Source organism: Rhea pennata, chromosome 1 (assembly GCF_028389875.1).
Source record: "Rhea pennata isolate bPtePen1 chromosome 1, bPtePen1.pri, whole genome shotgun sequence".
NCBI lineage: Eukaryota > Metazoa > Chordata > Aves > Rheiformes > Rheidae > Rhea > Rhea pennata.
Genome location: NC_084663.1, coordinates 209635703 through 209650312, shown reverse-complemented (window position 1 = coordinate 209650312; position 14610 = coordinate 209635703). Strand labels below are relative to the sequence as shown.

At 41.6% G+C, this 14610-nt stretch overlaps 1 protein-coding gene across 1 annotated transcript in view; it reads left to right on the top strand.

Annotated features, from left to right (window-relative positions):
- Window positions 1–14610, top strand: part of LOC134145727 (disks large 1 tumor suppressor protein-like) — a 148791-nt gene that overhangs the window by 113902 nt on the left and 20279 nt on the right. Inside the window, exon 4 of the mRNA XM_062585597.1 lies at window positions 4710–4855. Coding sequence (XP_062441581.1) covers window positions 4710–4855 — 146 coding nt within the window. The remainder of the gene's footprint in view (window positions 1–4709; window positions 4856–14610) is intronic.

The following is a 14610-nucleotide window of genomic DNA, read 5'->3' as shown; positions in this document are numbered from 1 at the left end:
TAAGATCTGATGAGTATAATTGTTTACACTGTTCTGTTACAAGTGGTCACATGTATAGTCGAATCACCAGGGAACTAGCTAGCATTTGCTGCCACACACAGTACAACTTCAAGCCAAGTGATGTACAAGATTATCCTTTTAAGCTTAATTGTTTGTGTTCTATAAAATATAGATGGCATCAGGAAGACTGGCATCAGCTGGTTTGTTACTGCAACACAGCCTTTCCTCTTCCTCTCCCATCTTTAGAAATGCAAAAGAAACACCAAGATTTTTCTGTCCATATCTGTTGTGGTTTTTGTTAGGCCTCTCATTTTTTTTTGAATCCAGACAACTTTTGACACTTTGCAAGTCTGTCCCCACTGTGCAGCAGTCTGGTAGAACTGCACAAGCTCGAGCTGAGCCTCTCTGCATGTTGCACTCTATCAGTTGGAAAACCCATCTTGCGATATTCCCTCTTCTTAACCCTTTGCGTCATTTAGGCACATCTAAAGTGCAGCTACAGGTCAGCTGGTGTGTAGGAGTTACGCTGGGGTAATCCCACCTGCTCACTGCACTGCTATGTACGTGTCTTAACGGTTCAATGCCTGAATATAAGTACTGTGATGCGTTTGGCACCTACTAGTGCTTCCCTGCTCATGTGAAAATCATGGAGATGACAAAGTTACACACTTGATCGTTGATCCAGCCTTCAGGCTACCAGCCAGACTACCCTGACTCACATAGCTAAGGACCAGGGTCAGTACTGAAGAGGGCAGCAAGATGCATAAATAGGAGCGAAAACTGATCATCTCTTTTGACTATCTTTAAACCACCATGAAATAAAGGAGGAAGCTTGCAGGAGTGACAGGTTCCTGCACCATTCCTTGTGTGCCAGGAATCTATCCCAGCTTTGCTAGTGCAGGCACATCTACCCTTCCCGCCTTCTATGAGGAGTTTTTTCTTCCTTTTTAAAGGAATAACATTGTCCTGATTCCACCGGCCATTCTGAAGCCGCTGTATCACTGATTGCAAAGGGATTGACACCTGGGGTCATCACTTGCAGGCCTCCACACTTCAACTCTGTTGGTTTTGCCTGTCTTTGAGGCCTTGTGCAATTTTGTTAGCCAACATTATAGGGCTCTTAATGCTTGTTTTGCTTTGAAACGGAAGGAAATATAAAAGTGTACGCTATTATTATTCTTGTCCTTTAATCTTTCCTCAAAAGTTAGTCCTCTCAGACCTTTAATCATCTTTGTCTGAATTCCCTTCAATTTACCTCTATCTTTCTGGTGCTGAAGTGCTTAGAGATGAATGAAGAACTGTATTGCTTTATCTTATTTTTCCTCATTAGAATGCTAGCAAAAGCTCATGGTCACAGAAGACAGAAAGTGGTTTAGGCTATTCTAAATTTTTTTCTTTTCATATTATTTAACCCCTTTGCTATGAGGGTTGTAACATTTTCCTATAATGAATGCATATTGTGATGCATAAAAATTGGAACAAAACCTGTACTGAAATAATGGTCCTAGGGTTGCAGAATCAATCATTCGAAAGTCAGGAAATGACACAGTTTAGACAGCCTATTCAGCTTTGTCTGATCATGCGTTATTTTTTTTCTGCATAACTGCTGCCTGAAAGAAAGGTCTCTCCTCTGTGTAAGACATTGCGTCTTCTCCCAGTCTTATTCTTTTTCTAAATTATTTTGGTTTAAATTTTTTTTCTTTTTCCTTTTTTTTTTTTTAAGTGAGATGAAGAGTGAGCACAACTCAGATTTCAGCCTAAATGGTTAAATTAAAAAAAAAAAAAAATGTGGTACTTTACACTGAGAAGTGGATCCAATTTTAACCGGAGAAATTGCTACCTAGCATATCTATAAAGGTTAGCTGCTGCTTGCCAAGGTGTGTAAAACAGGAGAGGAGGTTCTTGGAATTCATCTGCAGAATACCGTCACTTGCAGGAATGGTGTACTCCACAGTCGTTTATAAAGCAATACTGATGGTTTTTTATACAGTGCTGAGGTAGTGAAAATTTATTTTCCTGTTTCCTCAGTGTTAGAACTATCCAAAATAAAATCTACCACGGTATCTTTATGTTTGCTTCACATTAGAATATGTAGAATTCTCTTCCGCAATTTATGCAGCAAAATTGCCAAAACATTTGGGCTAGGCTAAGGGAACAGCAAGTGGAGTTTATTAAATAAAGTAAGTAATCTCCTAACAAGCAAATGAACAAATTCACTTGGACTGAAAATCCAGTGAGATTCACAGACACTTTAAACAAGCATAAATTCATTGCTTGACAAAACGTTTGGAGTGATACAGAGAGTAGAACAGTTCCTCTGGTACCAAACCGAGAGAGAGGTTTTGTGCTTACTAAGTTCATCAGTAGTAATACTGCCATTTCTGCATGAAATCTGAACTTGTTTCCACGGGAGGGAGGGAAGACAGTACCAACAAATACAATTTCATCTGTGTAAGATGCTGGTCTTTTGGTTGAATTATCTTCCTGCAGGCCCCCAAAAGAACACAGACTACGTTTTGATCGTTTTACAGGGTGATTGCGGTGTTCTCACAACTATCTTTCATGGCTTCAGCTCCAAACATGATTTCATAACTACTCGATCCCATCACGGCCCTTGCACCTCTTCTCCCACCCTCAGTAGTATTCGCCTGCTTTCTTCCTCCTGCTAATTGATTCCTCCTGTGATATAATGTAGATCACAGGATAGAGCAGCAGGTTTTACTCAGAGCAAATTGTAGACCCTATTTTATGCTAACCTTGATTGACTGCAAGTTATTGCTCTTCCATAGAAATTGCGATTTTAGCTTATGGAATAGCAAAGCGACCAACTAAGCGACTCCTCTGTGCTTTCTGAGGTTGTGCAGCTCCATAAGTATGCTGAAAAGCTCTTCTCGGCGCACCAGTGATCATTATTCTAGTGAAAGAAACATACGGTTGTCTCAGAAAAGATGAAGACCTTTGAAAAGAGACTGCCTTTTTTATATTTATTTTGCACACATGCACACGCATGCACATATGGTTCACACATTATTTTTAATGAACCCACTAGGGCAAGATAGTCTTTAAAGTCAGGCTGAAAGCTCTGGTTTGCTCTTCCCTGACTGACTACTGTCAACCCAATTAATACTGCGATAACTCTGGCTATGCCAGCTCAACGCCAGTGCCACAGGGCAATTTCTAGTTTATTCCTACCGAATATTTATCTAGAGGTAATCACATACTAGTCTGGCATGTTTTACTTGTGGTTACAATATAAATTGACCTGGCATCAAACCATATATTACAAATGTTTGCAGCTCTACTCTGAACATTCAAATGATGGAAAAAATGCCCCACACCTGCATTCTCATTGCAGCTATCCTATAGCTTTTCATTTTAAAAGTAGCTCTTAATTTTACTGGCAGAGATAAATGTTCTTAGTCACTTGAAATATAAATCCTGCAAATATTTCTATTTGTGTCATGTATGAGACAACATATAAGAACAAATGAAGAAGTACTTCCAAAGTAGGGTATTTTTTATAGCTCGAAACAATGTATTCCTGGCTCAGACGTGGGATCTAACCCATGATCTAACTATCTGAAAAATCCCTGGTTGTTTTTGAAGTTCAGACACAACCCCAATATTTTCCTGCTTGCCAGATAAACTCTGTGGTTAATGCGGGAACTTTTTTCTCTTCTGGCTCGTGAAGCTTTGCCTAGGCACGTACTCTTTCCTTTCAGACATGCCGGAGTGTCCTGGGAGGCTAGGGCTGCTGTTAGTGTGTCTCAGTTCTTGAGGTACACACTCATCACAGCCTTTATTAAGAAGCGACTTTTGGTTGTCTGGGGTTACTTTTAACTCAACCTAATATAAGGTAGTGTGCAAACAAAGCGTTTCTTCACAAAATCAAAAAGAACGAACATAGTCGCAAGTGTTTGTGAAAGACACTGTGCAAGTACGATAAGCTCGATTTTTTCCCTTTCATCAGCTCACCTAAGATTGGAAAGGTTTCTCTCTCTCCTCTGCTTGACTCGCTGCAGCTTTCTCGACAGCTACCTGTCGAGGTTCATGCCTTCCTGCACTGTTTATGCCCTAGGTAGCGCTCATTAGAGAGAGCCACTCTTGAAAGCATGGTAATTTTTACAACCAGCCCCTCCTTTGAAGTCCCAAGGGGTGTCTAGAGAGATGTAATCTTTCTCCCTGAAACTGTTTTCTATCTTTGTGGTCTAGCAGAAAGCCTGTCTGTCGTTCCTAATGAAAATAATATGAGTTTTTTTTTTTTCTTTAGTGAGTCAAATATATCTGTTAGACCACATGGCTCCCCTTGTATATGACTATGGCTAAAATCTTGCCTCAAGGAGGGAAAGCACTTCTCTTATCTGCAGACTTCTAGTTTACTCATCAAAATTATTTGAATTACTTATCCCTGTATAATGGTCTGTTCTAGCCTTACTATTCATTTGTGAGTGTGATATGTTCTTTGATTCTCTTCTCATACATTTCTTTGAAATGTGTGTATTTTTAAAATAAGAATATTTTTCAAGAATCTCATTGATATTTCAGGAAAAAAGTGTATTTGGTGCTTTCTACTAGAAATGTAATATGTTTTTATCATTATCATGCATCTTCTGAAAATGTGTAAATATATATCAGGCAAAGATAAACACAGGGGATTCTAAAGGCAACATATCAAGTAATGTCTTGCACTTGTTCCTCTTTACAAACAGATATTCAAGAGTTTTATGAAGTGACACTGCTAAATTCCCAGAAAAGCTATGAGCAAAAAATAGAAGAAGCAAACGAAGTTGCAGAGAAATGGGAGAAGACCACCTCTCCTGCTACAGGACATGAAAATCTGCAGGAAAAACAAGAGGTATGTTAACAGATGATTACTTAAAATACATGGCAGTTGGCTCAAGCCTTAAAAATGCAATGCCATGATTTATAAGATTGAAAGAATGGTCCTAATTAAGGAATTAGATTAGGATATGGAAAACGTGTAGTGTTATCTTTCTGACCTTGAATATGTCACTGAATTCATCTTCCTTCCAACTGCCATCTGTCAAAAGGAGAATAAAAAATTTCTTTTTATTTATCCTGCCTATATTTTACTTTATTCTTAGTGTCTGTGATTAGTCCCAAAAGAGAATAAATGTCCTTCACTTGCTAATAAAAGCTGAAATTATTAATACTCCAGTGATAGTATCTTATCTAAAAATTGTAATCAGACCTTTCATATGTGTGGAGCTGACATTAAGCCAGAACTTTTCCATAGACCAAGTGCACAGAGCCATCAACTGAAATAATCTTTGTAGGAGGAAGAGATAAGTAAAAGATGGTTACACACCTTTGCCTTTCTTTCTGCAGCCAGTGGAAGGATCTGAAGTCTTTTTTTTTGACATCATAGGTTGCAGTTTGCCTCTATCTGCTTCCAGATTATTAACTATTAACTAAATCAATGGTCTAAACTAACTGCCTGGCAACCACATGTTTGCACGTCCGAAGAAACCAAGCAATGTTCTGTTCTTGAGTTATTCCAAAGCGCTTTCCGTAGGTGGGATAATTTATTAGTAAGGACTTTCCTCTTTTTTAAAAAATGTAAAAAAATTCAGAAACCAATTTTAGTTCTACATAACATTTTATATGTGACTCTCTAAAAAGATAAATCAGAATTACAGGCAGCTAGAAAAAAAGTCTCTGAAGACATGAAGAAGATTATTGTAAAAATTAATTAGCAAAAGAAGCATTCAGAATTAATGAGAACAACTGTTCAGATTTTGAGTGAAATCAGAACAAATGAGACTAAACATCAATATAGGGTATATCCCATGAATGATTTAAAATTTGAATCCTAGACCGAAGACACAGATAGCTAACCTTGCTTCTCTTTTTTTTAGACAAAACAATATGCTTTAAAAAGGTGAAAGTATATTCCAGCGTGTTATCTTTTGAAGTGTCTCAGAAAGACAGTGGATCACACATACTCTTTTCATTCCAGCCTCATCAAAGTATTTGACCCTCAACCCCATCTTTCTTAACATCCTTGTTCTCTAAAGGATATGCTGCTACTCCTATCCAAGGGAATTTAACCTTAAAATTTCACATTGATATTAATAGAAATATAGAGCTATCTCCAGACTTTGCTGGTATTAGGAAAATGACACTCTGAAGCAAAGCAAAACAATAGAAAACTATTAGAAATTAGAATAATCTTTCCAAACCTGGGTGCTGATGGTCAGAGTCCAAAGTGCCCTCATTTTCAAAGTTGCTGCCTACCCACAAACTCCGTCAATATAATGGCAGCACAAAGTTTTCAGTCCATACCTGGGCATGCTTTTAAGGATCCAACTTTAGGCACACCAGACTAGTAGCGTAGGCTTTTGTTTTCTTCTTTTGACAGCGCTATATGCTCTTGGCAGTTTAGAATCAGAACTGATTAGCACATGCTGAATGTACCAGATGCTGTACAAATCTCATGCAGTACATTGCTTTCTATGAGAAATTGCTCTATGAAAGCGTAACTCCATAACCTAATATATCACACAAGTTCTTATTCATGGCCTATTCCATATGCAACATGATCGAATTGTACTTTCTTTTTCTCTGTCCTCAATTATGTGCTCCAAATGTGGAACCCTCACCCCCTACATTCTCTAATACAGTCTTATCTCTGTAATAAAAGCCCATGGATGATCATTCAGTCCAGAGGTTGCCTCTCTTTTGTGCCTTACTTCTAAATGAAACCTTCCTTGACTGTCTATATATTATTTTTTCCATATAAATTGGTTCTCTTTATTTTTTTATCTTCAAATCTTAATTGTTTATTGAAAAATGAGTGAAGCCTTCAATGTCCAGGTCAAGTATTCTATGGCCCCACATTTGTATTGACATACTTGCTTTTCCAAAATGTAGTCTTTTAAGTAATAGAAAACTTTTTAGATTGTTGATTGCAATACTCCCTTGGTTTTACAGGGATGACTGGCCTCTAAACCTTCTCATCAGGTGTCTGTCCTCACCCTATCAGTTTGTAATAAGCTAATACTAGATCTTACAGCTTACTGCGATAGGATCTTCAGCAATTAAGAGAGAAGAAAGGGTCCTGATCCTCTTACCATTCTCAGGGAAGCTTAATGCCTCAGAAGAAAGCCATCCCCCAGACTGAGGGACTGTAATTTGGACTGGCATTAGTGAAGGCAAGTGAAAAGTCAGGGGAATATATTAGCTCACCATGTATATCACAACCAAATCAAAAATTATATCAAAAATTGTATCAAAATTATTAGTGTGAATGATCCCACATACTATCCCACATCTACTGTCAAAATGGCACTAACAAAACACTTGCTAGAGCTCAGCGTTAGTCACTGCTGCGTTTTAACTCTTCCCTCGCTCTTTACCTGTGTGCTTCCAGTTAAACTCCTTGCTGTTCAGGTGTCGACCCTAAATGAACTCCTAACCCTGATGAAATCAATGGACATTTTGGCACAGCCTGGTTTATGACCTCTAATCTGTATATTTAAAACCCATGCCCTTGATTTTTGCTCCACCATTAACAGTTTTGTTGTTCATTAGCATAATAGATGATGTTGATATTTCCAGATGCAAAATGAAATTTCTCCTACCATCATATTATTTTCTCATTTCACCTAGTACAGAAAGTAAATATATGTGGTAATGTATCTGGCAGATCTGTAAATGCCATAGACAAAAATAATTTCAGTGGGAGAGTGTTAGTGAAAAAGGAAGAAAGAGGACATATACAGACTTTTTGTGTGCATGTGTGAATTTATCCCTGTTTTTTTCCCTCTAGTAAATCCTGCTTGACAAAATCAACTGAAATTGGTAGATATTGTCAGAATCAATGAACTTATTTTTGAGGCAAAATCACTATTCACTAAAAAAAGCTTTGCTGAACTCTACTTGTGAATGCTCTTATTTGTTTTATGTATTCACATAGCAGGCAGGGAATGTGACATATCAGGTAATAAATGAAAAACTCCTCTGTATTAGTCATGTTGTAGGAACCCAGAATATAGCTCTGAAAGAGATCTAAAGAAATCCTCTTGTCCGTACTCCTGCCTCAAGGCAGGTCAACTGCATTTGAACTCTTACTGACATATGTTTGCATAATCTGGTCTTTAAAACCTCTCATGATGGAGAGTCCACGACTCCTCCATGTAACTTATTCCTTCACTACTCGAAAGTCTTTCCTAATGACAAACAGGGATATTGCTCACTCTAATTAGAACTCATTATTTCTTGTCTACTTCCTAGTAGACACGGAGAACAGTTTATTCATCCCTGTTCCAAAAAGCACTTAAACATGTGTTTACCTTATCACATATAATAACAGGAGCTTCCAGTTTCTCTTCTTTTCTTCCTCTCACTCATTTCAAATGACCTGTGTGACCTGCTTTTCCTCAGTACAATCATCGTTTTAGGTAAATGCCCAAGTAACAACAAATCCTGGGTCCTAATGAAAAATCTAGCCTGTGGAGAGAAAATACATAGTTGGTGTAGACTCTTCTGAAAAGAACTGTGGTTAGAGGCTTGGAACGTTCTAATTACCAAACAAAAATCTTTGCAGAACTGTGGAAGGTAGGTAGTCTTGAAAGTGCAGACATTGTATGTATTTGGGTACATAAATACATGCACACACACACACACAAATATATGTGTGTTTGTATATGTGTATGTGTGTGTATATATACATATACACACACATATATATAGTTTCCCTGGAAACTACTTTGCAAGATTTGTTTGCTGGTGAAAATGCTAATCTTGGACTTGGGAACTGTAGGCTTTAATTCTCTATTGTTCTGTGTGCTTTCTGAAGGACCATGTGTGAGGCCACGAGAGGAGGACTTAAGAATGGAGTCAGAAAGGGGGGACAGGAATTGCAGTGCCTGAGGTACCTAGCCTTGTCCAGGCACTAGTTATGGACCCTGTCTTCTAACGTGTTACATGGGAACAAATTGATGTCCAATATTAAGGCCCACAAATGTCAGAAAACACCTATAAGCTAACATATAAGAAATTCCAGAGATGGAACAAGATATCATTTCCTTAAAATCTGCCTCAAAAGGATGTAGATACCTTACCTTAATTGCAGTTCATAATCATAAATCCCTTTCTGTAAGCAAGGAGATAGCAAGACTTCTCCCGCAATGTGTGTGTAAAGGCACTGCTGATACAGTTTTCCTTATGAGGAGGCTGCTTGGTTAGGGCGTTTTCCAAGGATGTAGGAAAACCATAACCAGTTCCCTACTTGGCTTGATAGGAGTTGATAGTGCTTCTCTTACCATGAGAGTGCACTATACATTACGCTAGCAGATATTCTTCTGCTCTTACTTGTTGGGATGATTCCAGTTTATATGGAGTAATTAAATATTTATTGAGACAGAGTACTGATACTGTATCTGATTCTATAGCCTAGTGCTTAAAGTGATTACCTGGAAAGAAGTCTCTCTTTGGTCCTGCTCTGATCAGTGTTTAGGTATGGTATATTAAGCTTTATTTGGCATACCCAAGGATGGAAATCTCCATCCTTAGCAAGTGCCCAAATGGCAAGGCTGAAGGCTTGTAAGTGAAAAGCCGCTCTCCCTAATTTTCCCTCAAGCCTCCTCCACCTTCCCGTGGTCACCATTGCATACTTTTGAATCTGGAAGTGGGAGAGGTCAACAGAAACGCGTAAAATCCCCACTTCAAACGTCTAATGTGTAGGTCTCTACTACAGCAGCTATGAGTTCATATTTCTCAAACTCTTCATAGAATCATAGAATCAGTAACGTTGGAAGGGACCTCTGGAGATCATCTAGTCCAACCTCCCTGCTCAGCAGGGTCACCTACAGCATGGTAGACAGGGTTGCAGCCAGGCGGGCCTTAAAGTTCCCCAGAGAAGGAGACTCCACAACCTCTCTGGGCAACCTGGTCCAGGGCTCCGTCACTCTCACAGGGAAGAAATTCCCCCTCACGCTTGGGCCGAACTTCCTGTGCTTCAGTTTCTGCCCATTGCCACTTGTTCTGTCACATGGGACAAGTGAAAAGAGTTTGTCCTCGTCCCCTTGACACCTTCCCTTCAGGTACTTGTACACATTGATCAGATCCCCCCTCAGTCTTCTCTTCCCCACGCTGAAGAGGCCCAGCTCTCGCAGCCTTTGCTCATAGGGCAGGTGCTCCAGCCCTCTGATCATCCTTGTAGCCCTACGCTGGACTCTCTCCAGTAGCTCCATGTGTGTCTTGTACTGGGGAGCCCAGAACTGGACACAGGACTCGAGATGAGGCCTCAGCAGGGCTGAGTGGAGGGGCAGGACCATCTCCCTCCACCTGCTGGCAACACTCTTCCTGATGCACCCCAGGAGACCATTGGTCTTCCTGGCCACAAGGGCACATTGCTGGCTCATGCTCAACTTGTCCATCAGCTCTCCCAGGTCCTTCTCTGCAGAGCTGCTCTCCAGTGGGTCAGCCCCCAGCTTGTACTGGTGCCTAGGGTTATTTCTCCATAGGTGCAAGACCCTGCACTTGCCCTTGTTGAACGTCAGGAGGTTCCTCTTCGCCAAGCTCTCCAGCCTGTCCAGATCTCTCTGAATGGCAGCACAGCCCTCAGGTGGATCAGCCACTCCTCCCAGCTTGGGATCCTCAGCAAACTTTCTGAGGAGGCACTCTGTCCCCTCATCCAGGTCATTGATGAAGAAGCTGAAGAGGATGGGACCCAGTACTGAGCCCTGGCGTACGCCACTAGCCACAGGCCTCCAAGCAGACTCCACGCCACTGACAATGACTCTCTGAGCTCTGCCTTTCAGCCAGTTCTCAGTCCAACTCACTGTCCACTCATCTAACCCACACTTCCTGAACTTGCCTAGGAGGATGTTATGGGAGACAGTGTCAAAAGCCTTGCTGAAGTCAAGGTACTCAGCGTCCACTGCTCTTCCCTCATCTACCCAGCCAGTCATTCCATCAGAGAAGGCTATCAGGTTGGTTAAGCAGGATTTCCCCTTGGTGATTCCATGCTGGCTACTCCTGATCACTTTCTCCTCAATATGCCTGGAGATGGCCTCCAGAATGAGCTGTTCCATCACCTTTCCAGGAATGGAGGTGAGGCTGACTGGCCTAGAGTTGCCTGGGTCCTCCTTCTTGCCCTTCTTGAAGACTGGAGTGACACTGGCTTTCTTCCAGTCCTCAGGCACCTCTCCAGTTCTCCAGGACATTTAAAAGATGATGGAGAGTGGCCTGGCAACAACATCTGCCAGCTCCCTCAGTACCCGTGGGTGCATCCCATCTGGGCCCATGGATTTGTGAATGTCTAGCCTGCCCAGAAGGTCTCTAATCCTTTCCTCCTCAACCAAAGGAAAGTCCCTTTTTCAGACTTTCTCCCTCACATCCAGGCTCTGGGATTCACGAGGGCTGCCCTTAAGAGTGAAGACTGAAGCACAGAAGGCATTCAGTAATTCTGCCTTCTCCGTATCCCTTGTCACCAGGGCCCCCACCCCATTCAGTAGTGGGCCCACATTTTTCCAAGTCATCCTCTTGCTGCTGATGTATTTGAAGAAGCCCTTCCTGTTGCCCTTGACTTTCCTTGCCAGCCTCAATTCCAACCAGGCCTTAGCCTTCCTTGCAGCATCTCTACATACTCTGACTGCATTCCTGTAATTCTCCCAAGTAGCCTGTTCCCCCTTCCACAGTCTGTGTATTTTCTTCTTCTGTCTGAATTTGGCCAAGAGCTCCTTGCTCACCCAGGCAGGTCTCCTGCCCCTTTTGCTGCACTTCTTACTCATAGGGATGCACCGCTCTTGAGCTTGGAGGAAGTGATGTTTGAATATTAATCAGCTCTCCTGAACTCTTCTTCCTTCTAGGACCTTAACCCACGAGATTCCACCAATTAGGTCTCTGAAGAGCCCAAAGTCCTCTCTCCTGAAGTCCAGGGTTGCAATCCTGCTTGTTGCCTTACTTCTTTCCTGCCGGATCCTGAACCCCATCATCTCGTGGTCACTGCAGCCAAGGCTGCCCCCAACCTTCACATCACTAACCAGTCCCTCTCTGTTGGTAAGGACAAGGTCCAGCAGGATACCTTTCCTCGTAGGCTCCTCCACCTTTTGTGACAAGAAGTTATCATCCATGCATTGCAGGAGCCTCCTGGACTGTTTGTGCCTTGCTGTGTAGTTCTTACAGCAGACGTCAGGGTGGTTAAAGTTCCCCATGAGAACCAGGGCCTGTGATCTTGAGGCTACCTCCAGCTGTCTATAGAAGGTCTCATCAACTTTCTCTTTCTGGTCAGGTGGCCTGTAGTAGACACCCACAACAGTGTCCCCCCATGTTGGCCTGCCCTTTGATCTTTACCCATAAGGTCTCAACTGCTTCCTCCTCCTCCACCCTTAGGCAGAGCTCGATGCATTCCAGTTGCTTACTCACATAAAGAGCAACTCCACCACCTCGCCTCCCTGGCCTGTCTTTCCTAAAAAGCACATATCCATCCAGGGCAGCATTCCAGTCATGTGAGCTATCCCTCCATGTCTCCGTGATTGCAATGAGATCAAGGCCCTGCAATCGCACACAGATCTCCAGCTCCTCCTGTTTGTTCCCCATGCTGCGTGCATTGGTGTACAGGCATTTCAGAGAGGTGATCATGCCTGCAGGTTTTCCAGGAAGGGTGTACGGGCGTCTCCCATAGCCATGTCCCAGACGCACATCCCCAGCTGCATGCACCCACTGCAGGCCCCCCAACCCAACTTGTGTTTTGGTGTCTACCCTGTCTGTATGATACCCTCCCACACACACCTAGTTTAAAGCCCGCTTGTTTATGGGAAGACCAGAACCACAAGCATACTGCATGGAAGGGGAAGGGTTAGTGGTTTGTGATGGGAAGCGTTTCTGAGTACACCTAATTAAGTAGGTTGCAAGGGTACATCACCGTCAGTTAGTGTGTGAATCCTGACAGTGCTTAGGCATGTAGCTGATTGGTATGATCCAGACAAGATCCTTTTTGGACAGCTACCTTGAGAATGTGGCTGTGGAAAGCTGACACTACAAAGATAACATGCCTTCCAAGGTCTGAGGATCTCAGCTACTTTTAAACTGAGTCATTTCAAGCTGCAGTAATAAAACACCCACACTGGCTTAAATGAAGCAATTATTATCTTGCCCATGTAGCCTGTTACCTAGTCTCCAAGGGGCACTAGGAGCAGATGCCCAGGGAAAAGTAAGAAAAAGGACAAGTATATATAATGGGCATTTTAGATGTTTTGCAAGTCTAATCTTAATTTCTTTGGACTAGAAGCAGAGAAAGCATTCAGTGCTAGGAAACTCAGTATTACCTTATTTATAAACATTCAGCAAAGCATTCATCACAGCTCGCATGCTGATTGGGGATGTGCCCAATCTGCTGATGGAAAATCATGAAGACAGGGTTTGTTTACAGCCTGGCTTTTGCCAAAGAGCTTCATTACTTTCTTGGACCAAGCAGGGTAAAACCAGCATTAACAGCTTGAAGCCCTTTCCTGAAATTAGGGCTCCAAATTGTCCCTGTTGCAGGAAAGAGACTTTTTTTCTTCTCACTCCTAGGAAATTTCTCCTAGAAAGATATGGATTCAGCTTGAGGGTTTAAATTCAGATTTTCTGCTACTCAGGAGACTGTTCTTGCCCTACCTAGTTAAAGATAATGCTGGGGAAGAGGTAGTCACCATCTCTTTCAGCAAAGTTTTGCAAGTGTGTAGCTGAGAATAGCAGTTAACTGGAGTCAGAGAGTGGATGTACAGATCTGAGCCTGGCTCTTCGGCTTAGCAAATGGGTCACTTGCTTGGGAGAAAAGGTTCTCCCTTCCCAGGACTCTCTGCATTGCGTTAAAAAGTCACTAGATAAAGGATGCCTTGCACTTAAATGTTGTGTAGATAAATACAATTAAAACTGTGAGATGCTTAGAAAATACAATAATGGAGATCATAAAAGTACCTAGATGGAGGTATCCATCTGGTAAAACAAAAATTGAATTGCTCTTTAGCTATAACAGTTGTAATACTGCTTGAAGCTACAGCTACAAGCTGCTTGTGCTCAGCTCCAGATGCTCATTAAAAGACATAAATTTACCCTTGTTTTAACCTCTGTTTTCATTAGTTTGGTCTCCAGTGCTACTTATTTCTGGTCAGCAGTGTTTTGACCCTTATTCAGATAGAAAATTGAGATGAAGAAAAAGAACACTGCTGTCAGTCTTACATATAAATCTTATAGACACAGATCTGCTTGTCCTTGTATCATAGCACGAAAAGACTGTTAACATATAGGGCATCTGGTGCAGATATGTCTAGCATATTGAACTGCAATCATTTGCAATTACTGTGCAAACTTGGTCATCGCACACCAATCTCACATGCACAATCTGCATTCAGCACAGTGGGACAAGATCATTGCTCTGAGATGGTCCCCAAAGATTCCAGTTCTTGGAGTTCATTTAATTCCTGTTTTTCCATGCATTTCTTATATTTAGAGGCTCATTTTGCAAAGACAAACAATTGCAGGAGGCAGAATGAATCCTCCCATTCCTGCCTGCTTCAGGAATGCCTGCTATCCTTGTACCCAGCTATTATAAACATTGTAATTACTTCTCTGTCCTTAGTTTAAGTAAGTGCTTCCTTG